The following is a 25,257-nucleotide window of genomic DNA, read 5'->3' on the forward strand; positions in this document are numbered from 1 at the left end:
ACCTCCCCACTCCCTACCCCTTGACCCCTCCACACTCCACCTCCCCATTCCCCACCCCTCGACCCCTCCACCTCCCCATTCCCCACCCCTCGAACCCTCCACCTCCCCATTCCCCACCCCTCGACCCCTCCACACTCCACCTCCCCATTCCCCACCCCTCAACCCCTCCACACTCCACCTCCCCATTCCCCACCCCTCAAACCATCCACACTCCACCTCCCCATTCCCCACCCCTAGACCCCTCCACACTCCACCTCCCCATTCCCCACCCCTCGAACCCTCCACCTCCCCATTCCCCACCCCTCGACCCCTCCACATTCCACCTCCCCATTCCCCACCCCTCAACCCATCCACACTCCACATCCCCATTCCCCACGCCTCGAACCCTCCACACTCCACCTCCCCATTCCCCACCCCTCGACCCCTCCACACTCCACCTCCCCATTCCCCACCCCTCGACCCCTCCACACTCCACCTCCCCATTCCCCAACCCTTGATCCCTCCACACTCCACCTCCCCACTCCTCACCCCTCGACCTCCACACTCCACCTCCCCATTCCCCACACCCTACTCGACCCCTCCACACTCCACCTCTCCATCCCTGCACACTCCGTCTCTGCATTCCCCACACTCCGACACCCCCATCTCTCCTTCCCTCTGTACTGTCATCTTCCTCGATGATTTGAACTGGCGACCTAGTTGAACCAAAGGGGAGTTGGATGCCCTGTGCCGCGATCAGCCGGGAGTTAGTTCCCAGCTGGGATGTCCAGACAGGGGAGAGCGGTCTCAGGGTGAGAGGCTGCGGGTTCACACAGCGGGGAGAGGTTTCTTCAGCTGTGTGGTCACTGCAGGATTCTCAGGGGTCTGTGACACTGCCAGTGATGAACAGACTGAGCACAATGGTGGGGGTCTGGGTTTGGTGCAGGATGGCGATGCTGAGGGAAACAATGTTCTGTGACTTCACTGACGTGGAGCAGTCATTAGCGGCTGAAGGGTCTGTTCCACTTTGCCGCCCTGCTCCCTTCACTGGCGCACTGCACACTGCTCCCTTCACCAGCGCACTGCACACTGCTCCCTTCACTGGCGCACTGCACACTGCTCCCTTCACCGTCGCACTGCACACTGCTCCCTTCACCAGCGCACTGCACACTGCTCCCTTCACTGGCACACTGCTCACTGCTCCCTTCACTGGCGTACTGCACACTGCTCCTTTCACGGTCACACTGCTCCCTTCACTGGCGCACTGCACACTGCTCCCTTCACCGGCGTACTGCACACTGCTCCCTTCACCGGCGCACTGCACACTGCTCCCTTCACTGGTGCACTGCTCACTGCTCCCTTCACTGGCACACTGCACACTGTTCCCTTCACCATCGCACTGCACGCTGCTCCCTTCACCGTCGCACTGCACACTGCTCCCTTCACCAGCGCACTGCACACTGCTCCCTTCACTGTCACACTGCTCCCTTCACCAGCGCACTGCACACTGCTCCCTTCACTGTCACACTGCTCCCTTCACCGGCGCACTGCACACTGCTCCCTTTCACTGGCACACTGCACACTGCTCCCTTCACTGGCGCACTGCACACTGCTCCCTTCACCAGCACACTGCACCCTTCACTGGCGCACTGCTCACTGTTCCCTTCACTGGCACACTGCTCACTGCTCTCTTCACTGGCACACTGCACACTGCTCCCTTCACCAGCGCACTGCACACTGCTCCCTTCACCGGCGCACTGCACGCTGCTCCCTTCACTGGTGCACTGCACGCTGCTCCCTTCACTGGCACACTACACACTGCTCCCTTCACTAGCTCACTGCTCACTGCTCTCTTCACTGGCGCACTGCACACTGCTCCCTTCACTGGCACACTACACACTGCTCCATTCACTGGCACACTACACACTGCTCCATTCACTGGCGCACTGCTCACTGCTCCCTTCACTGGCGCACTGCTCACTGCTCCCTTCACTGGCGCACTGCACACTGCTCCCTTCACTGGCACACTACACACTGCATTCACTGGCGCACTGCTCACTGCTCCCTTTACTGCACACTGCTCCAGTCCACAGCCATAGTGACAAATACCCACAATGTCCTGACCCACAATGATCAGATACTATAGAGAGAGAGCAGAGGAGATTTACAAGGATGTTGCCTGGATTGGGGAGCATGCCTCATGAGAATAAGTTGAGCAAACTCAGCCTTTTCTCCTTGGAGTGATGGAGGATGAGAGGTGACCTGATAGAGGTGTATAAGATGATGAGAGGCATTGATCGTGTGGACAGTCAGAGGCTTTTTCCCCAGGGCTGAAATGGCTAACACGAGAGGGCATAGTTTTAAGGAAGTAGGTACGGAGGGGATGTCAGGGGTAAGTTTTTCACACACAGAGTGGTGGGTGCGTGGAATGGACTGTCAGCGATGCTGGTGGAGGCAGATACAATGAGCCTCTTAGATAGGTACATGGAGCTTAGAAAAATAGAGGGTTACGTGGTAGGGAAATTCTAGGCAGGTTCTAGAGTCAGTTACATGGTTTGGCACAACAATATGGGCCGAGGAGCCTGTAATATGCTGTAGATTTCGATGTTCTATGTTCAGAGAAGTTATTTGAGGTGTAAGGATTGGGTGGGGCTCTGAGGAACTGGGAGGCCCCTCGAGCTCGGAGTCAGACTGTGATTAGGAGTGGGGAGTAGGGTTATTAAAGGGACCCCTTCCTGCTAGACCCAGTGAACACCATCTGGCTGCAGAAGACGGGTGGTCCCAAAGTGCGGTTCCCGTGTTCCGGTTCACCTGATACAGCTCCTGGCACCGGGTGTAAGTGGTGAGGCCACGACCACACGGGGTTTCGTAGGGCGGAGGTGGTTCTGATGTGACTAAGCCTATTACCTGGGCTTTATACTTGCTGTTTAGACATAACTGCACTGGGACCTGTGAGTGATTGGCCAGGGCTTTTCAGAATCAGCCGTGTGCTGGGTCCGCACTGACCCCCTCCCACAGACACACAACCACACCAAGGTGGCTGCTGTGCCCTTGTAACACCACCACACCCACCTCATAACAGCATGAGTTGCAGACTGCAGAGTGGTTGCCTACCTTAAATTTCCTGTAGGGACTGAAGTAACGAACCTCCTCCACTAGGTACTGCTGGAAGAAGGGGTGAGCCAGGGCCTGATCTGCAGTGTAACGCCTCTCGGGGTTAACCACCAGCATCTGGGAGATCTGATCCATGCACAAAGAACCACATGTCAGTATGCCCACACTCTAGCACAGCAGCACCAGCCCCGGGACTCTTTGGGTCCACCACTGGTGAGCAGAAGGTTTTCCTGTCTCCCCTCTACCTGGTGCCCTTCACTGCAAATGCTTGGATCAAAGGCAAAGGGGAATAGGGTTTCCGGATCAAAGGCGAAGGGGAATAGGGGTCAAAGGCGAACAGGAATAGGGTTTCCGGATCAAAGGCTAAGGGGAATAGGGATCAAAGGCGAAGGGGAATAGGGGTCAAAGGCGAAGGGGAATAGGGTTTCCGGATCAAAGGCTAAGGGGAATACGGATCAAAGGCGAAGGGGAATAGGGGTCAAAGGCGAAGGGGAATAGGGTTTCCGGATCAAAGGCGAAGGGGAATAGGGTTTCCGGATCAAAGGCTAAGGGGAATAGGGATCGAAGGCGAAGGGGAATAGGGTGTCTGCTTCACCCAATTGGAATCCGTCACATCAGACCCGATGGAGGGAAACAGTTGGGCCTCGGGCAAGGGGTAATCTGTGTGCGGGAGAGGTCGAGGTCCTGGCTGAATACTTTCCATCTGTATTCACCAAATATACATTCAAGAAGACTCAAGGTTAGGTAATGAATAATCTAGTGCAGGTTAGGGCAAAGTGATGTTAGATGGAATGGGAAGGGTAAGGATTGATAATTCTGAGGGCCAGATGAGATCTAATCCAGGTTGCTATGGGGAACAAGAGATGAGATAGTTGAGGCCTTAGATCACATTGTATCCAATCCTCCCTCACCCTCTCCTGTACATGACAATGTATCCAATCCCCCGACCTTCTCCTGTACATGACAATGTATCCAATCCTCCATCACCTAGTCCTATACATCACAATGTACCCAATCCCCCCTCACCTTCTCCTGTACATCACAAAGTATCCAATTCCTCTTCACCTCACCTTCTCCTGTACATCCCAATGTATACAATCACCCCTCACCTCCTTCTGTACATCTTAATGTATCCAATCCCCCCTCACCTTGTCCTGTACATCACATTGTATCCAATTCACCCTCAATTCCTCCTGTACATGATAATGTATCCAATTCCCCTTCACCTTTATACTTTATAGGTTATTGTCGCCAAACAATTGATACTAGAACATACAATCATCATAGCGATATTTGATTCTGTGCTTCCTGCTCCCTGGATTACAAATCAATAGTAAATATTAAAAATTTAAATTATAAATCATAAATAGAAAATAGAAAAATGGAAAGTAAGGTAGTGCAAAAAAACCGAGATGCAGGTCTGGATATTTGGAGGGTACGGCCCAGATCCGGGTCAGGACCTCCTCCTGTACATCACAATGTATCCAATTCCCCCCAACTAGTCCTGTGCATCCCAATGTATCCAATCCCCCTCACCTTGTCCAATAGATCTTAATGTATCCAATTCCCCTCTCTTTGTCCTATAGATCACAGTGTATCCAATCTTCCCTTACCTTGTCCTTTATGTAACAATCTATCCAATTACAGGTGTCCCCCGCTTTTCGAACGTTCGCTTTACGAAACCTCACTGTTACGAAAGACCTACTACCCTGTTTTCGCTTTCAGAAGGTGTTTTCACTGTTACGAAAAAAAAGCAGCGTGCGATAAAAAATCAGCGTGCAAAAAAATCAGCGCACGATAAAAGGCAGCGCACACCTCGAGCAGCCGCTCCCCCCCGGATTCGGAACGGCATTCTCGCTGGCATTGCTTAAACACGAGCCTGTGAGCAGCCGTTTGCAAGATGAGTTCTAAGGTATTGGAAAAGCCTAAAAGAGCTCGTAAGGGTGTTACACTTAGCGTAAAACTAGACATAATTAAGCATTTTGATCGTGGTGAACAAAGTAAGGTCAAAGTGAGTTTGGCTTGTGGAAGCTGACGAAGATGATGTTGAAGAGGTTTTAGCATCCCATGACCAAGATCTGATAGATGAAGAGCTGATGCAATTGGAAGAAAAAAGGATAACAATCGAAACTGAATGAGTAATGATAAAGTACGACTTTAATTTTGAAAGGGTACGTAGGTTTAGGGGATATTTGCAAGATGGTTTGAGTCCTTACAAAGAACTGTGTGATAGAAAAATGTGCGAGGCTCAGCAGTCAAGCAAGCCTTCCACATCAGCCACAGCAGATGACGAACCTCGACCTTCGACATCGAGGCGGGCAGTCATAGGAGAAGATGAGCTGCCTGCTCTAATGGAAACAGGCAACGAGATGATACCCCAGTGTCCCACCACCCCAACCCCTGGGCCACGGACAGATACTGATTCACGGAGAAAGCAATGGTAGCCAGGGAGCACACAGCACATCTTTAAGAAAAAAGCCGAAATAAACATGCTAATTAATTACATGCCGGGCGGCACCTAATTAATTAGTATGTTTGTTTCGGCTTTTTTCTTAAAGATGTGCTGTGTGCCCCCTGGCTACCGCTGCACTGCTGCATGCTTCGCGGCAATGTATCGCCGGCAGCCTGGAGGGTGGGGGCCACTGCACCACCCAACCTGCCACGACTCAGTCTAACACACCAGCATCCGTGTGCTCGGCGCTGTCTTGCCGATTCCGGTAAGTGATACTACAGTGTACATACATTATTTTTACTTCATATAGGCTGTGTATTTTTACGTGTTATTTGGTATGATTTGGCAGCTTCATAGCTTAAAGGTTACTGGAGAGAGTGTTTTTGCCAACATCACTTGCGTGAGATTTTCGCTACGGAGAACAGTGCAGTAATGATTGTAGAAAAGTATTTCTACTGTATATAGGCTGTGTATTTATCATATCATTCCTGCTTTTACTATATGTTACTGTTATTTTAGGTTTTATGTGTTATTTGGTATGATTTGGTAGGTTATTTTTGGGTCTGCAAACGCTCACAAAATTTTCCCATATAAATAAATGGTAATTGCTTCTTCGCTTTACGACATTTCGGCTTACGAACCGTTTCATAGGAACGCTCTACCTTCGGATGGCGGGGGAAACTTGTACCCCTCACTTTATCCTGTACATCACAGTGTATACAATCTCCCTCTCCTTGTCTTCTACATCACAATGTATGCAATCCCCCCTCACCTCACCTTCTCCTGTACATCACCATATATCCAATTCTTCCTCACCTTGTCCTACACATACAATGTATCAAATCCCCCTCACCTTCTCCTGTACATTCACAATATATCCAATCCTCCCACACCTTGTCCTGTACATCTCAGTGTATCCAATCCCCCCTCACCTCACCATCTCCTGTACAGTGTATCAAATTCCCCCTCACCTCCTGCAGTACATCACAATATATCCAATCCCCCCTCACTTACTTTGTCCTGTACATCACAATGTATCCAATTCCCCTCACTTCACCTTGTCCTGTACATTGCAATTTATCCATCACCCCTCTGTCCTATAGATCACAATGTACCCAATTCCCCCCACCTTCTCCTGTACATCACAATGTCTCCAATGCCCCTCATCTTCTCCTGTACATCACAATGTATCCAATCGCTCCTCTCTTTGTCCTATAGATCACAGTGTATCCAATCCCCCTTATCTTGTCCTGTACGTAAGTAACAATGTATCCAATTACCCCTCACTTTATCCTGTACATCACAGTGTATCCAATCCCCCCTCATCTTGTCTTATACATCATAATGTATCCAATACCCCTCACCTCACTTTGTCCTGTAGATCACAATGTATCCAATCCCCCCCACCTTGTACTGTACATCACAATCTATACAATCCCCACTCACCTCATCATCTCCTGTACATGACAATGTATGCAAACCACCTCACCTTGTCCTGTACATCAGTGTATCCAATACCCCTCACTTTGTCCTGTATGGTACAATGTATCCAATCCTCCCCTCACCTTGTCCTGTGAATTACAATGTATCTAATCACCCCCCCCCCCGCTTTCTCCTATAGATCATTGTATCCAATCCTCCCTCATATCCTCCTGTACATCACAATGTATCCAATCCCCTCACCTTGTCCTATACATCACAATGTATCCAATCTCTTCACCTTGTCCTGCACATCACAATGTATCCATTCCCCCTCACCTTCTCCTGTACATCATAATGTATCCATAGAACATAGAATAGTACAGCACAGTACAGGCCTTTCGGCCCACAATGTTGTGCCGATCCTCAAACCCTGTCTCCCATATAACCCCCCACCTTAAATTCCTCCATATACCTGTCTAGTAGTCTCTTAAACTTCACTAGTGTATCTGCCTCCACCACTGACTCAGGCAGTACATTCCATGCACCAACCACTCTCTGAGTAAAAAACCTTCCTCTAATATCCCCCTTGAACTTCCCACCCCTTACCTTAAAGCCATGTCCTCTTGTATTGAGCAGTGGTGCCCTGGGGAAGAGGCGCTGGCTATCCACTCTATCTATTCCTCTTATTATCTTGTACACCTCTATCATGTCTCCTCTCATCCTCCTTCTCTCCAAAGAGTAAAGCCCTCACTCCCTTAATCAGAGATTAATCCATACTCTCTAAACCAGGCAGCATCCTGGTAAATCTCCTCTGTACCCTTTCCAATGCTTCCACATCCTTCGTATAGTGAGGTGACCAGAACTGGACACAGTACTCCAAGTGTGGCCTAACCAGAGTTTTATAGAGCTGCATCATTACATCGCAACTCTTAAACTCTATCCCTCGACTTATGAAAGCTAACACCCCATAAGCTTTCTTAACTGCCCTATCCACCTGTGAGGCAACTTTCAGGGATCTGTGGACATGTACCCCGAGATCCCTCTGCTCCTCCACACTACCAAGTATCCTGCCAAACACTGGTTCATTTTTCACTCTGGAGCCTGGGGCCTGGGCTCCGCTACTTCCATCCAGCTCGAAGTCTGCACCAATGGCTGCCGCAGCTGATTCTGCATTCTCAAATTTATTTCGGGATACCGCAACAACGCCAAATGGTAAAGATGGTTCAAAAGCACGACTCCCAAAGGGAAACTATAGGCCATGGATTGCAGTGATTGTAGTCCAGAGTGTAATTTAGTCAAGATGAGGCTTTCCTTTCTAAAAACACTGGAGATGTCCTCGTTCTTCAAAGACTGGGTTTCCCTTCCTCTATCATTGATGCTCCCCTCGCCTACATCTCCTCTATTTCCAGGACATCTGCCCTTGCCCCATCTTCCTGCCCCCATAACAGGGATAGAGTTTCTCTTATTCTTACCTCCCACCCCACGGGACTCCACATCAAGCAGGTCATTCTCTGCAAGTTCCACCATCTTGCCCATTCACCTCCTCCCTCACTCTCATTCAGCCCTCAAGCAATCCCTCCAGGGAGGCAACACTGCACCTGCAAGTCCGCATCTACTGTGTCGGGTACAGTATTCCTGGTGCAGCCTCCTCTACATCGGTGATACCCGACAGAAATTTGCTTTATTGAGCACCTTTGCTCAGTCCACAACAGTGGGGATTTCCTGTTGGCCAGCCATCGTAATTCCAGTCACCATTCCCATTCCGTACCATCGGTCCACGGTCTCCTTTACTGCAACAATGAGGCCACTCTCAGGTTGTTTAAAACCGCATACTCCATCTGGATAGTCTCCAACTTAACGGCATGAACACTGATTTCTCCAACGTCCAGTAATTTCGCCCGCCTCCCCTTCGCTTTCTCTATTCTAGCCCCACTCTTGCTCCTTCTTTTCTCCTCAACCTGCTATCACCTCTCCCTACGGTGTTCCTCCTCCTTTCCTTTTCCCATGATCCTCCGTCCTCTCCTATCAGATTCCTTCTTCTTCAGCCTTTTCTATGTTCCACCTATCACCTCCCAGCTTGTCACTTCATCCCCAACCCACACACCTTCCCCTTCACCTGGCCTCACCTGTCACCTCCCAGCTTCTCACTTCATCCCCAACCCACCTACCTTCCCCTACACCTGGCCTCACCTGTCACCTCCCAGCTTCTCACTTCATCCCCAACCCACACACCTTCCCCTTCACCTGGCTTCACCTGTCACCTCCCAGCTTCTCACTTCATCCCCAACCCACCTACCTTCCCCTTCACCTGGCCTCACCTGTCACCTCCAAGCTTCTCATTTCATCCCCAACCCAGCTACCTTCCCCTTCACCTGGTCCCACCTGTCATCTCCAAGCTGGTACTCCTTCCCCTCCCCCACCTTCTTATTCTGGCTTCTTTCCTCTTCCTTCCCAGTCCCGGTGAAGGGTCTCAGCCTAAAATGTTGACTGTTTATTCGTTTCCATAGATGCTGCCCGATGTGCTGACTTCCTCCAGCATTTTGTGTCTGTCGTTCTGGATTTCCAGAATCTGCAGAATCTCTTGTGTTTAAAAACTGCACCCAGTCCTCCACGTGTGGCCCCACCATGCCCAGGAGAGAGACACGCCTGCCCCTGTACTCATCCTGCTGCCTTCTGCATCGATTGTTGCACCTGCTATTGGAGTACTCCCCAATCTAACACCATTTAGTTAATACACTGCCTTTCTGCTTTCCTCCTTAACATCCGTCCACATCTGCCAAGCTTCTCTGCTTCCTCCACCTGCCTAGGTTTCCCTGAAGTCTCTTTCTGTCTTCTTCACAACCCTACTCCCCACTGTTGGCAGATTCTAAAATAGTTTGTCTCCTCATTCATAATGTACCCAGGCATGCAAACCCAGCACCTACTACCTTTATTCCCACTGTTTCCTATTGGTGCTCACCATCCTCTGAGTGAAGACATTTCTCCTCTCCCCCATTCTAGATTTCAAACTGTGCCCTGTCCCATACTCTTCAGTCACAGGAACCATCCTCCCCGCATTCAGCCTGTCCATCCTTTTCACAACTTTGTAAGGTTAGATTAGATTTCCTGTCATCACCTGTCAACTCGCGTTCTCATCTGACATGATTGTCATGCCTGATCCCTGGAGCCAGTTATGAATCTTTGTTGCAGTTTCCCGATGGTAACTGCATCCTTTGGTAAGGAGACCAAAACGATCCACTAAATTCCCACCGTGGTTTCACTAAGGCCAGGATTTAAAGGAGGTTCGCGGAAATGACTCCAAGAATAAAAGGCTCATCATATGAGGAGCATTAATGGCTCTGGCTCGTTGTACTCGCTGAAATTTAGTAGAATGAGGTGGTAGGGATCTCACTGAAACCTATTCAAAGTCGGAAAGCCTGGATAGAGTGCGTGTGCAAAGGATAGTTCCTATGGTGGGGGAGTCTAGGACCAGAAGGCACAACCTCTGAATAGAGGGACTGCTTTTAGAACAGAGATAATGGTGGTGAATCTGTGGAATTCATTGCTACAGGTGGCTGTGGAGGCCAGGTGTAATTAAGGTGGTTGATAGGTTCTTGGTTACTCAGGGTGTGAAAGGTTATGGGAAGAAGGCAGGATAATGGAGTTGAGAGGGAAATGAATCAGCCATGATCAAATGGTGGAGCAGACTGAACGGCCTGTTCTGCTCCTATGTCTTGTAAAATATTCCGTCTTTGTCTCTTTGCTGCCTACACAGCATGCTGCTATTTTCTTTTTTTTTTTGGATATCTATAACCCTAGCCCAGTGGTCCCCAACCACCGGGCCACAAAGCATGTGCTACCGGGCCGCGAGGAAACAATATCATTTGGCGATAGGAAACAATACGAGTCAGCTGCACCTTTCCTCACTCCCTGTCACACCCACTGCTGAACTTGAACGCACGCGAGGTCATTACGCACCGTTGAGTTTTTTGAGCGGAAAAAACGTGAGCAAGGGGGACAGAAGCAAGTGCTGAGAGCCACCACCTCCACAAATGCTGCTGCTCTGAGAGCGTGGTACTTAGTGGCTAGCCGTATTGCTAAGGCTAAGAAGCCTTTCACTGTTGGTGAAGCATTGATTCTGCCTGTTGCCAAGGACGTGGGCCATGAACTGCTGGGAGAAGCTGCAGTTAACAAGATGGCACAGGTTTCTCTTTCAGCTACCACAGTTTCACGGAGAATCGATGACATAGCGGAGGACATCGAAGCACAGCTGTTGGAACAGCCTAATGAGTCACCATGGTACGCTATCCAGGTCCACCAGTCTACCGATGTCGAGAACAAAGCAATACTGCAGGTTTATGTGTGATATATATTTCAAGACAATGTGCACGAGGGTATGTTATATGCACTGCCGCTGCCAACTAACACAACTGGGGCAGAACCATTCAGGTTTTTGAATGACTACATGTCAGGCAAACTGGACTGGTCATTCTGTGTTGGAATATGCACAGACGGGGCTGCAGCTATGACTGGACGGCTGTCTGGTTTCACTACCCAAGTCAAAGAGATTGCTTCTGAATGCCACTGTGTCATACACAGGGAAATGCTGGCAGCTGAAAAATGTCACCTGATCGTAACAGCGTATTGAGTTACGTTGTTGAAGTTATCAATCACATCAAAGCAAAAGCCCTTAACTCATGTCTGCTTGAGCAGCTTTGTGAGGAAATGAATGCAGAGCACAAATCCCTTCTCTTACACACTGAAGTCAGGTGGCTATCAAGAGGGAGAGCCCTGGCCAGGGTTTTTGAGTTAAGAGAGCAGCTACAGAGATTTCTTCCAGGAAAAAAGTCACCACTGGCAGCACACTTCAGTGACAAGGAGTGGAGAGCAAAACTCACTTATCTGTGTGACATCGCCAACCTGCTCAATGAACTCAATTTGTCAAATTGAGTGTATTAGCCACTTATAAGTGACTTATAGTTGACTTATCACCTGTATTCCGGTCGTGATTAACACTAGTGCCCGCCGCCCCCCCCCCCCCCACCTGCCCCTGTTGGCCGGTCCACAAGAATATAGTCAATATTAAACTTGTCCGCAGTACAAAAAAGGTTGGGGACCCCTGCCCTAGCTGTCCATTTTATCTCTCTCAGCAGCCTGCTCTCATATTCCACCTTGTACTTCTTCATCAATTTCATGGTCCTCTTTTGGGGAATTCTAAAGTACTTCCAATCATCAGGCTGACCGGCATTTCTACAACATTATAAATCCCTGCAATATTTATCATTTTTATTTTACCTAACTCATTGCACATCTCAAAGGGTTCTTTAACCATGTTATCACAGTGTCATGCCTTTGTATCTTGCACAATATTTGTAACACTGCCGGGGGAGAGACCAGCTCAATGTCTCAGTGCATTCATGAATACTTGGAACAATCTTGTGCTGCTAATAAAAGGCCTGTTGGAATGTACGTTCATCACTTCATGCTCCTGTGTATGATAGGAGGTAAGCATTAATGCAGTTTCGTAATTTGATAGCCAAAATACATACCAAGTCCTTGACAGTGTCTGACCGGTCTTGCCATTCCAGGGAATTGAAATTGTAATTTCCCTCCATGATCATTCTGAGCATCAGCATCTGCTTCCTGTGCCAGAACGGTGGGGAGCCGCTCAGCAACGTGTACATAATCACTCCACAGCTCCACCTGCACACACAGAAACAACATCACGCACAAGTCTGCCTCACTGCAGCAACGACCCTTGATTTCTGTGCGTGGGTCCAAAGTTACACTGTACAATCCCCAACCACACCCATAACATGCTGCCGGGCGGGAATACTAAAGTACCACCTTTCCACATCAGGAGATATTAGCAAGAATGATCAAAGGTTGCAGTAAAGAGCGATTAAAGAGAAAACAGGAGGGAGGTTTAGGGAGAGAACTCCAGAGCAAAACACCTATGCATCTTCGATAACTAGAAAGATTATGTGTTTAAGGAAGTTCCAGCAAAGGTGAGAGGTGAAGCTATGTAGACATTGGAAACCAGTGATGCAGATTGCAGGTTAATTGCCTTGTATTAAATGGGACCTGAGTTCTGGATCATCTCAAGTTTATAGTGAGCAGAGATGACCAGACACGTGTCAGGGGACTAAAGCATTGAGTACAACTCTCCTGGGCAACTAAATTTTAGAAAGGGCAAGTGTTAGTTGGCACCGATACAGGGAGGTGTGACAGAAGGCAAGTTCCAAACGGATCAGCGCGGAGCTAGAAATCTGAAGCAGAAGCAGGAAATGCTGGAATCAGGCAGAGGGAGTTAACATTTCAGTGCTGGGAGAGAATCAGCCCCAGCCGTGTGAAGGAGAGCCATTTCCACAGAAAGTGGGTTCCACAAGGACAGGTTCCACAAAGCGGTATTTCCACAGGGCTCGGGCTCGGGCTTGGACTCCAGTGAAGGCATCTTTTGGAAGGATTGAACTATGATTCGGGCACAGGCTGGGTGTGTCCTCCAAGGGGAGGAGATAAAGGAAGCCAAAAGAGAGCTTCCTGATCAGCAGTGACAAGGAATGGAATGAAACAAAGCAAGTTCGTTTACAAACTATGTGAATAATTTAAGATATAATCTGACAAAACATTAAAAACTGCCAGAGAAGGTGAATAAGAAAGTAAGGCAGACACAGAAAACTTGTTATCATAAAAAGCTTCCAGAACAAATAAAGTGGATAGGGAAAGGTTGAGTAAGACTTACTATGGAGCAAGGTTTACCCTCCGATAGACAGAGAGGGGGGCCAAACATTCATCAGTCTTTACTAAGGAAGTCAAAGCTACGTATAACCCACTGTCAGTGGAGGAAGGAGGACATGGTTCTCAGCTGGTCTGGGTCAGAGTACCCCTGGAGGAGGGGAGGAGGTGCGGACATTGCAGGAGAGTTTGCCATAGCCTGGGTGCAGGAGTGGTGCTAGGGGAACGGAGAATGGCAAATATGATTGCTTTGTTCAAAAGGGGCAGTAGAAATATATCAAGCAACTACAATATCACTGCTGGGAGCTTTGAGTTAATTAAGCAGAGCCAGTATGGATTAGTTAAAGAGAAATCAGGTTTGACTCTCCTGGTTGGATTATTTTTAAGAGACTACAGAGAGATTGATTAAAGCAAGGCCATGGTTGTGGTCCTAATAGAGTTTTGAAGTCCCTCAGAAAACTCGGGTGAAAAAGTTGAGATCTGTGAAATTGAGTAAGTGGTGATGGCAGACTGAGGTGCTCCTTGGGGTCAGGGTCAGGGCTACCTACATATTAATGACTTGGGGGTTTAGGGACAATTTCAAAACCTGTAAATGACATCGATGGTGGAGCTGAGATAAAATGGGGGAGCAGTGGGAGATGGTAGATTGCAGGCAGTCTGTGTGAAGGTGGTGGAAGGAGCAAAGCAAACACGATACAGAGGTGAAGGTGGTGGTAGACAAACGGTCCACAAACACAAGTTCAAAGCCCACAACAGCGTTTGGGTAAGTTATTTGTAAAAGTGACCAGAAACCTACCAGACTGACATAAAAACTCAATCTGTTCACTAAATGTCTGTCCTCACCTGGCCTGGTCTGTGTGCGACTCCAGACACAGCACTCTGAAATGGCCGGCAAGTCAAGGGCAGTCAGGGATGGACTTGCCAGCAACATGGAAACAGTACAGGCCCTTCAGCCCACAATGTTGTGCCAACCTATTAACCTACTCCAAGATCAATCTAACTCTTTCCTTCTACTTAACCCTCCATCTTTCTTTCATCCATGTGCCCATCTAAGAGTCTCTTAAATGTCCTAATTCTACTCCTATGTCTTATGGTCCTTAATGTATCTGCTTCTACCACCAAGCTCGGCAGTGCACTCCATGCACCTACCACTCTCTGTATAAAAGATTTACCTCTGACAACACCCTCCCCAAAACTTTCCTCCAATCGCCTAAAATTATGCCCTCTTGCATTAACCATTTCCACCCTCGGAAATAGTGCTGGCTATGCACTCTACCAATGTCTCTTTTACACTACTATCACGTCATCTCTCACCCTCCTTCGTTCCAAAAGGAAAAGCCCTCGCTTACTCCCTAATCTATAGAACATGAATAAAAGTTCTACACAGAAGGATCGGGGTGTACACATGCAATATTAATTGAATATGGTTGAGAGATTGCTTAATGAAGCATTTATGGGATTCTGGGATCATAAACTACAGAAAGAGGGAGGTATTAAAAATAGTTGCATTTGTAGGCTAAACCCCCTTCCTGTTCACTTCTGCGACAGGGTGTAACTCTACCAGAATGGTTCCAAAGGTGAAGGAGTTTCTGGCCACAGTTAGATTGGAGTAGTGGGGTTATTCTCCTTTGGGTAAAGAAAATTGAGAGGAAATCCAGCAGGGGTGGATAAAAATTACTAACTGGTTCAATTCGGGTAACTGAAGGAAACGGCTGCCATGAGTGGAGGGTTTAAGGAACGGGAGCACAAATTCCGAACGGCTCGAGTTTCGGGGATGTCAACGAGGGTTTTATCTGCAGTGTGGGGTTGCCGTGGAACTCACTGCCCGTAGGGTGGTGGCAACAGTTCTCAGCACCTCTAAAGGGGAACATGCAGTTGGCTTGCTGGGCTGTGGGGCATGAGCTGAGGGAGGAATGGGAGTGACAGAGGCCCCACAACAGGGCAGCATAGGTTTGGTGGTGGCGTGTAACATCCTTTGATTCTTGGTGTTGACAGCTCTGCTTTCTCAATAGTTTGACAGCTTTAAAAAAAAAGTCTGTATGAATAAAACTCTTACATTCCTTCAAATAATTTTAACAAATAAAACGTGAAGGACTTTTCTGCAGCAAACACTCCATCAGAACAGCTGATGGCTGTCACCATCCATTTCAACTTGACTTCCCATTTTGACATGGCCTCCTCTAACTAAGATGAGGCCATATTCAAATTGGAGGAGCAACTCCTCATATTCTATCTGGATAGTCTCCAACTGATGGCGTGAACATCGATATCTCTAACTTCTGGTATGTTTGCCCACTCCCTCTCCTCTCTTTTTCCATTCCCCATCCTGGTCCTCTCACCCGCTCCTCATCTGCTCATCAGCTCACTCTGGTTCCTCACCTCTTCCCTTTCTTCCATGGTCCACTGTCCTCTCCTGTAAGATTCCTTTTTCTTCCACCTATCACATCCCAGCCTCTTACTTAATTCCCCCCTTCTTATTCTGGCTTCTAACCCCTTCATTTCCAGATGAAGGGTCTCATCCCAAAACATCGACTGTTTACTCCCATCCACAGAAGCTGCCTGACTCGCTGAGTTCCTCCAGCATTTGTTCAAGGGTTCCAGCACCTGTACAATGTTTTATGTTCCTGGGAAAAGGGATGTGCAGACTGCACAGGCCAGGTTAAGCAAAAGAACAAACTGCTGGAGGACTCAGTGTCGGGTGTAGGACCTACAGTCTCTCTCGTCTCCCTAATTACAGTGGCAAAGACTTCACAGCAATGGCAAAAGCCTTCAAGTAAACACTCGGACAAAGTTGATAAAAGCCACAAAATATTTATTGAATCAACCTAATATATTTTATTCAAAACCTAACTGGAAATTTCTGAGCACTAAAAACAGCTGACGCAGACGTTTGAATGACTTACAGAGCTGTGCTGGTGATTAGTAGGAAAGTCAAAGGCAAGAGTATATCTGTCCCTGTAACATCAATGCCAGACGTTTCCATAGGGAGCATGCAGACAAAGCAAGTAACCTGATTTTAGTAGCTCATTGTGCGTTGAGTATAAACACACAATGATACCATAGCCTTGGCCATCCATCCCTAGAAAACAATGCCTCACGCACCAGGATGTAGTTTGTCAACTTCAGCTTGGTGTTGAACATGATCATCCCTCAGAGGCTGGTGGGTAAACTGTCCTCGTTGGGACTCAACACCCATCAGGATGCTCTTTAGTAACTACAGCTCAGCGTTCAATACCATCAACCCCTTCAAAATTAATCAATAAGCTTCAAGACCTTGGCCTTAATACTTCCTTGTGCAATTGGATCCTCAATTTCCTCACTTGGAGAACTCAGTTAGTTCAGATTGGCAACAACATCTCCTCCACAATCTCCATCAGCACAGGTGCACTACCAGGCTGTGTGCTTAGCCCCCTGCTCGACTCACTTTACACTTATGACTGTGAGGTTAAGCACAGCTCCAATGCCACATTTAAGTTTGCTGGTGACACCACTGTTGTTGGACAATTCAAAGGTGGTGACGAATCAGCATAAAAAGGGGAGATTGAAAATCTGGCTGATTGGTGTTATTACACAACCTCTTACTCAATGTCTGCAAGACCAAGGAGGTGATTGTTAACTTCAGGAGGAGGAAACCAGAGGTCCATGAACTCATCAGATATGGAGAGGGTTAGCAACTTTGAACTCCACGGTGTTGTCATATCAGAGGATTTGTCCTCGGCCCAGAATGCAGGCACCATTATGAAGAAAGCACAGCAGCACCTCTACTTTCTTAGAAGTTTGCGAAGATTTGGCTTGTCATCTAAAACTTTGACAAACTTCTATAGATGTGTGGTGGAGAGTATATTGACAGGGTCTATCACAGAAATACCAATGCCGTAGGATGGAAAACCCTACAAAAAGTAATAGTCCATGAGTGGTAAGGTCCACCAACATTCAGCACATCCACACGGAGCACTGTTGCACGAAAGCAGCATCCATCACCAGGGACACCCTCCACCCAGACCATGCTCTCTTCTCACTGCCATCAGGAGCTTCAGGACCACACCACCAGGTTCAAGATCATCCTTCAACCATCAGGCTCTTGAACTAGAGAGGATAACTTCACTTAGCTTCACTTATCCTATCACTGAACTGTTTGCACACCCTAAGAATTCACTTTCAAGAACTCTTCATCGCATATCTCGAGATTTATTGTTTGCTTCCTTATTTATTTGTTTGTTTTTATGTATTTATTATTATTATTATTTATTTTTGCATTTGCTTTTGTTGTTTTCTGCACATTAGTTGTTGTCTGCCCTGTTGGGTTTGGTCTTCCATTGATCCTATTCTGTTTCTTCTATTTATTATGAATGCCCATAAGAAAATGAATCTCAGGGTGTCTATGGTGACATATATGTACTTTGATAAAATTTTACTTTGAACTTTGAAGGACCCCAGTCAGTCCAATTTGGCAGCAATATCTCAAGTTCCATCTCACTGAGTACTGGCTCAGCTGATTGCTGTTCATGCTGGTGACTCGCAGCTGCACTGTCTGAGCCAGCTCAAACCACATCATTAAATTCACTGATGATCCAACGGTGGCTGGTCTCATCGGCAACAATGATGAGTTGGCATACAGGCTTGTCAAATGGTGTGAGAAGACAATGAGTCTCAACATGGCAAATAAAGAAATGATTGTGGACTTCAGGGAGGCACAGGTTGACCACACTCCATCACACAACAATGGCTCTGCTGCGGAGGGAGTGAAGAGCACAAAGTTTCTTGGTGTGCACATACTGTTTGATCTAACCTGGACCCACCACACCTCTTCATTAGTCTAGAAGGCACAGCAACGTCTATACTTTGAGGAGATTGAAGCATGCAGGACTCCCATTCCAACAACTTTCTACAAGAGCACCACCGACAGTGTCCTGTCTGGCTGCGTCAGTGAATGGTACAAAAGCTGCAAGGCATCAGACCATAAGACCCTACAAAGGATAGTAAAAACCTTGTGGTTTTCCTCTCCCTATTTGTGATATTTACTGGGAGCTTGTATATGAAGACCCCAAAGAATTGTTGAGGACCCCCACCATCCATTGCATAATGTCTTGACCCACTACAGTCAGGAAGGAAATACAGGAGCATCAGGACTAGGTCTGCCAGAGGAGGTAGCAGCTTCTTTCCTCAGACTGTGAGACTAATGAATACCCTGCCGCCACTGAGGTAATGTCACTAGGACAACGAGCTGTTTGGTGCTTACTGGACTGTTTCCCGGTGCTGCATACATCACATGCATTTTTGAATTAGATTTTATTAACTTACTTGTGATAATATTTAGTTTTATGTGCTGCGTGTGATATATGTATTGTGGGTGCACCGTTGTCCAGGGGAACGTTGTTTTGTTTCGTTGTATATATGTACGGTCAGATGACAATACACTTGAACTTTAACTTACAAATCCACTTCTTTGCCATATCCAGCGTGGGTTTCATCCATAGAGCACATGATGATTTCTGGAGCCAGGTAGCCTGGAGTCCCACATAATTCTGCATGAAACAAAAGCAGAAAGATTCAGATTAATTTATTTATCACAGGCATGATACATGGAAACATACAGTGAACAGGGTCATTTGCATTAACAACCAGCGCACCCAGGTGTCTAGACCATTCAAGTTGTGAGCCAAGTACAGGGAGGTGGGATTAATAGGGGTAGGAACCCATTGTTCGGCATGCCCATGGTGGACTGACCGCCCTGCTTCCGTGCTTCATGGCTATGACACTAATCTACTGCCATACTGTAATCTGAAGGGCAGCTCAATCTTATAGACAATATTGTATGAGTTACTAATAGGCAGTGAAATGGCACCTCGTGTTGTGTAAGATTCGTTTTGTTGCTGCTTGTGTTGTTTTGTGGAACATTGTGGGAATGTTATGTTGGTGCCAGAATGTGTATCGACACTTGCGGACTGCCCCAGCACATTCTTGCAGCATCCACACCAGCAGCAACAATACAAATCAAGGCAACAGCAAAATAAGACCCTTTCCCAGCAACTCACACATCCAGGCAGGCCCCTACCCCAGGGCAAGCCATCTCTGGCCCTCCGGTCCCAGAAGATTGCTGTTTAGAGTTTGAGTGGTCAGTAGGAAAGAAAGCCAGAGCATAGTGCTAATACAGGCAGTGCTCTGCCAGTTTTCCAGGCTGATGTGCCACCTGTAGTACCTGTAGTTACACCATGACTCGGGAGGGTGTGATGCAGTTACACAAAGGTTCTGAGGGTTGGGTGCACATACACATCTTACACAACACGAGGTGCCCATTTCACTGGTCACTCGATCCTTCAGCCCCTGCTCTCAGCTGGCCTCATCATCTCACAGCCTCTCACATCACCGCCATTCTTCCACTCTCTCTCACTCCTCTCATCTCTTACCCTCACAGCCCATGATTTCTTTCCCTCTAACCTCTCCTTTCCTGGAAGGTTACTGAATGATTGTGTCTCGGTTCACCAAATGAGCAGAGCTGGGTCAAGGTTGGGATATTAAGGCTGCGGCCCACACAGAAACATCTCACCTCGCAGCTTCTCCCCCTGGGACAGTTGTAGGGCAAACCCAAAGTCCGACAGCTTTATCTTCATGTCATCGTCCAGAAGGATATTTTCAGGTTTCAGATCACGGTGCACAATGTTCTTGGAGTGGAGAAACTGAACGACCTCCAGCAATGCTCGCATGATGCTTCTGGAAGGAGGAAGGAGTACTCTTTAATTATGTCAATGTGTTCCACCTCACCCAACCCTCCCCCAAAGCCTCTGATCCTCACTGGCCCAGGGAATCTCAGCAATCTGCTCTACAGGATCAGAGACGTCCGCCACTGAGACCAATCCCAGATTCCAGCTCCCGCAGTGGTAAGCGTCACAGCAGGTCGAATCCTAGAGATGGTTCCGGTCTAGGAGACATGGCCAAGGGGGGAGAACAGAAGCTCTTGAGATCACTGCCAGTTGTAAAACATGGTTTAAAGAGGAGGACGAGCAGCAGCTACAGGTACCCAGTAAAGAGAAGGATTCTGGGAACAGTCAAGGAAATAACTGCAACCACGGGAACAGTGGATCAATAGGGCAATGAGCCCAAGTGGGTAGAACTGAGGGGCCAGAGTACTGATCACCTCGCCTGAGAAACACAACATGAAAAGATGTACACACTTGCCTTTGTACAGCGATAAAGGGCCAGCAAATCCCTAACATCGAGTGAGAAACAGGGTACAAGGAAATGAGGCCACGGGCAGGCTGTTAATTCCATGTCAAATACTACAGGCCATGCATCTAAGGTGAGAGAGGGACAAGTACAAAGGAGATGTGAGGTGCACAGAGGGTGGTGGTGCCTGGAATATAATGGATGGAGGCAGATACAATAGAAGTGTCTGAGAGGGTTTTAGTCAGACACATGAATGTACAGGGAATGGAGTACGTGGACGATGTCATCGTGTTTGGCACAACCATTGTGTTCCTACGTTGTGCTGTCCTATGTTTCAAACAAGAGGACATGAGTTGAGAGTTAGGGGGCAAAAGTTTAGGGGTAACACGAGGGGAAACTTCTTTACTCAGAGTGGTGGTTGTGTGGAACGAGCTTCCAGCAGAAGTGGTTGAGGCAGGTTCGATGTTGTCATTTAAAGTAAAATTGGATAGCTATATGGACAGGAAAGGAATGGAGAGTTATGGGCTGAGTGCAGGTCGGTGGGACTAGGTGAGAGTAAGCGTTTGGCAAGGACTAGAAGGGCCAAGATGGCCTGTTTCTGTGCTGTAATTGTTATATGGTTATATGTACAGCCAGGCCAACAAGAGAGAGAGGTGCTTCTGCATATTGTTCTGGGGACTGAAGCTGGGGCAGGGACATTGGTCACGTGGAATTTGGAGGAGGGAGGGTAAATGATTCACTGTGTCTACACTGACCAAGTGTGGAGTTACTGCCCTACAACTGTCTTCCAGCAACGTGCAGAGGATTTCAACACCATTTGCCCAAGCAAAGAGTTCCACACTCCAACTCTGGCTGGGTGAGTCAGTTGATTTTCTTGGGGCTTGGGATCTGTGCCATTGGTAAAACCAGCCTATTTGCTCATGAACTGAGAGGAATTCTGGGCCATTTCAGAGAGCAATTAAAAGGCAATCCCATTTTAAATTTCCAAACATTGGGATTGTATTCAGTGTGTTCAGTAAAGTTTGCTCAGGCAGTATTTAGAGGGCCCTAAGTTGCAGACATCCCACCCTGCAAAAACTCATTTCAGGGAGGTAGCACCATCAATTTGCGGGAGACCCCCAGAACTGCTGGGAGAGGTGGGATGTCTGCAACAGAGTAGCTCCTTAGCAGCCAGCCAGCTAGTTTAAATAACGTTAGCTATGCTAATGAACGAATGACACCTGTTAAACTCATCTCAACATGCCTTTTACAGTCTTAACCCACCACGGGCAATAGAAAAGTCACTGTTGCAAACAGTGCAGCGAGCAACACTGTCATTATTTTGACCCCTATTAGGTAGGGGTACACTTTAGTGTAGTCTGGGGTGAAGTACGTTTTATATTTTTTTGGAACACTCTGCCATGGCGCGCTCTTGCTTGCTTTCTCTCTCTCTCGTGGTCGCTCGTGCGCTCTTGTTTGCTTTCTCTCTCGCTCACTCTCAAAAAAATTGATTTCCGTGACAATGTATATAATTTGCGGGCATCAGGGAGCCACTATTAATGTGCGGGAGACTCCTGGAAGTTCCGGAAGAGGTGGGATGTCTGAAGTTGTATAAGACATTGGTGAGACCTAATTTGGAGTATTGTGCACAGTTTTGGTCACCTACCTACTGGAAAAGAGTAAATAAGTTTGAAAGAGTACAGAAAATATTTACAAGGATGTTGACAGGTCTGGAGGACTTGAGTTACAATGCCAAAACAAGTATTCACTTCCCTTGGAAGTTTACATGCTTTAGTCTTTTACAACATTGAATCACAGTGGATTTAATTTGGCCTTTTTGCCTCAGAAGGCAGTGGAGGCCAATTCTCTGGATGCTTTCAAGAAGGAGCCAGATAGGTATCTTATGGATAGGGGAATCAGGGGTTATGGGGACAAGGCAGGAACCGGGTATTGATAGTAGATGATCAGCCATGATCTCAGAATGGCGGTGCAGGCTCGAAGGACCAAATGGTCTACTTCTGCACCTATTGTATATTGTCTATTTTTTTTTACATTGATCAACAGAAAAAGACTTTTTCATGTCAAAGTGAAAACAGATCTCTACAAAGTGATCTAAATTAATTACAAATATAACACACAAAATAATTGATTGCTTAAGTATTCACCTCCTTTAATATAACACACCAAATCGTCACTGGTGCAGCCAGTTTGGTTTTAGAAGTCACAGAATTAGTTCAATGGAGATCACTGTGTGCAGTCAAGGTGTTACAATTGATTGTAGTAAAAATACACCTGTATCTGGAAGGTCCAACTGCTAGTGAGTCAGAATCCAGGCAAAAACTACACCAGGATGACAAAAGAACATTCCAATTAACTCCACCAAAAAAGGTTATTGAAAAGCACAAGTTAGGAGTTAGGATACAAGAAAATTTCCACGTCACTGAATATCCCTTAAGTTAAGTCAATCATCAAGAAATGGAAAGAATATTGCACAGTTGTAAATCTGCCTAGAGCAGGACATCCTCAAAAACTGAGTGACCGTGCAAGAAGGGGACTAGTGAGGGAGGCCACCAAGAGACCTATGACAACTTGGGAGGAGTTACAAGCTTCAGTGGCTGAGATGGGAGAGTCCGCACGTACAACAACTGTTGCCTGGGTGCTTCACCAGTTGTAGCTTTAAGAGAGAGTGGCAAAGAGAAAGCCACTGTTGAAAAAAATCTCATGAAATCTTGGCTAGAGTTTGCCAGAAGGCATGTGGGAGACTATGAAGTCAACTGGAAGAAGGTTCTACAGTCTGTGAAACCAAAATTGAGCTTTTTGGCCATCAAATTAAACACGTGTTTGGCATAGGCCAAACACTGCACATCAACAAAAACACACCATCCCTACCGTGAAGCATGGTGGTGGCTGCATCATGCTGTGGGGATGCTTCACTGCAGCAGGCCCTGGAAAGCTTGTGAAGGTAGAGGGTAAAATGAATACAGCAAGATACAGGGAAATCCTGGAGGAAAACCTGATGCAGTCTGCAAGAGAACTGCAACTTGGGAGAAGATTTGTTTTCCAGCAAGACAATGACCCCAAGCATAAAGCCAAAGCTACACAGGAATGGCTTAAAAACAACAAAATTAATGTCCTGGAGTGGCCAAGTCAGAGTCCAGACCTCGATCCAATTGAGGTCTTGGAAAGGACTGTTCACTCATGATCCCCATGCAATCTGACAAAGCTTCAGCAGTTTTGTAAAGAATGGGGAAAAAGTTGCAGTGTTCAGATGTGCAAAGTTGATATAGACTTATACACACAGAATCAAGGCTGTAATTGTTACCAAAGGTGCATCTACTAAGTACTGACTTGAAGGGGGTGAGTAATGAGGCAATCAATTATTTTGTGTTTTAATAATTATAATAAATTTAGAACAATTTGTAGAAATCTGTTTTCACTTTGACATGAAAGAGTCCTTTCGTTCATCAGTGTCAAAAAAGTCAAATTAAATCCACTGTGATTCAATGTTGTAAAACAATAAAACATGGAAACTTCCTGGGGGGGGGGGTTTGAATACTTCTAATAGGTACTGTGTATGGAAAAATTAAATAGGCTAGGACTTTATTCCTTGGAACATAGAAGATTTGATAGAGGTGTACAAAATTATGAGGGGGGTACTGCTCTAGAACAGAGTAGGGAGGCCCAGGGGTATTCTAGAGGGAGTGCAGGGGTACTGCTGTAGAACAAGAGAGGGGGTGGGGTTACTCCTCTAGAACAGAGAGTGCAGAGGTACTCCTCTAGCACAAGAGAGGGGTGGGGTTACTCCTCTAGAACAGAATAGGGAGGCCCAGGGGTACTCCTCTAGAACAGAGAGTGTGCAGGGGTACTCCTCTAGCACAAGAGAGGGGTGGGGTTACTCCTCTAGAACAGAGAGAGTGCAGGGGTACTCCTCTAGCACAAGAGAGGGGTGGGGTTACTCCTCTAGAACAGAGAGTGCAGAGGTACTCCTCTAGCACAAGAGAGGGGTGGGGTTACTCCTCTAGAACAGAATAGGGAGGCCCAGGGGTACTCCTCTAGAACAGAGAGTGTGCAGGGGTACTCCTCTAGCACAAGAGAGGGGTGGGGTTACTCCTCTAGAACAGAATAGGGAGGCCCAGGGGTACTCCTCTAGAACAGAGAGTGTGCAGGGGTACTCCTCTAGCACAAGAGAGGGGTGGGGTTACTCCTCTAGAACAGAATAGGGAGGCCCAGGGGTACTCCTCTAGAACAGAGAGTGTGCAGGGGTACTCCTCTAGAACAAGAGAGGGGTGGGGTTACTCCTCTAGAACAGACAGAGTGCAGGGGTACTCCTCTAGCACAAGAGAGGGGTGGGGTTACTCCTCTAGAACAGAGAGAGTGCAGGGGTACTCCTCTAGCACAAGAGAGAGGTAGGGTTACTCCTCTAGAACAGAATA

The 25,257-nt window shown here is 47.4% G+C and overlaps 1 protein-coding gene across 2 annotated transcripts in view; it reads right to left on the reverse strand.

Annotated features, from left to right (window-relative positions):
* The window catches only part of LOC140187804 (phosphorylase b kinase gamma catalytic chain, skeletal muscle/heart isoform-like), a 79,826-nt gene that overhangs the window by 12,723 nt on the left and 41,846 nt on the right, over nucleotides 1-25,257 (reverse strand). For both annotated transcript variants that reach the window (XM_072243570.1, XM_072243571.1), the window contains exons 6-9: nucleotides 20,229-20,392; nucleotides 19,116-19,206; nucleotides 12,496-12,649; nucleotides 3,094-3,219 (exon numbers count right to left, since the gene is read on the reverse strand). In XM_072243570.1, the coding sequence (XP_072099671.1) occupies nucleotides 3,094-3,219; nucleotides 12,496-12,649; nucleotides 19,116-19,206; nucleotides 20,229-20,392 (535 nt within the window). The remainder of the gene's footprint in view (nucleotides 1-3,093; nucleotides 3,220-12,495; nucleotides 12,650-19,115; nucleotides 19,207-20,228; nucleotides 20,393-25,257) is intronic.

Source organism: Mobula birostris, chromosome 25, assembly GCF_030028105.1.
Source record: "Mobula birostris isolate sMobBir1 chromosome 25, sMobBir1.hap1, whole genome shotgun sequence".
Taxonomy (NCBI): domain Eukaryota; kingdom Metazoa; phylum Chordata; class Chondrichthyes; order Myliobatiformes; family Myliobatidae; genus Mobula; species Mobula birostris.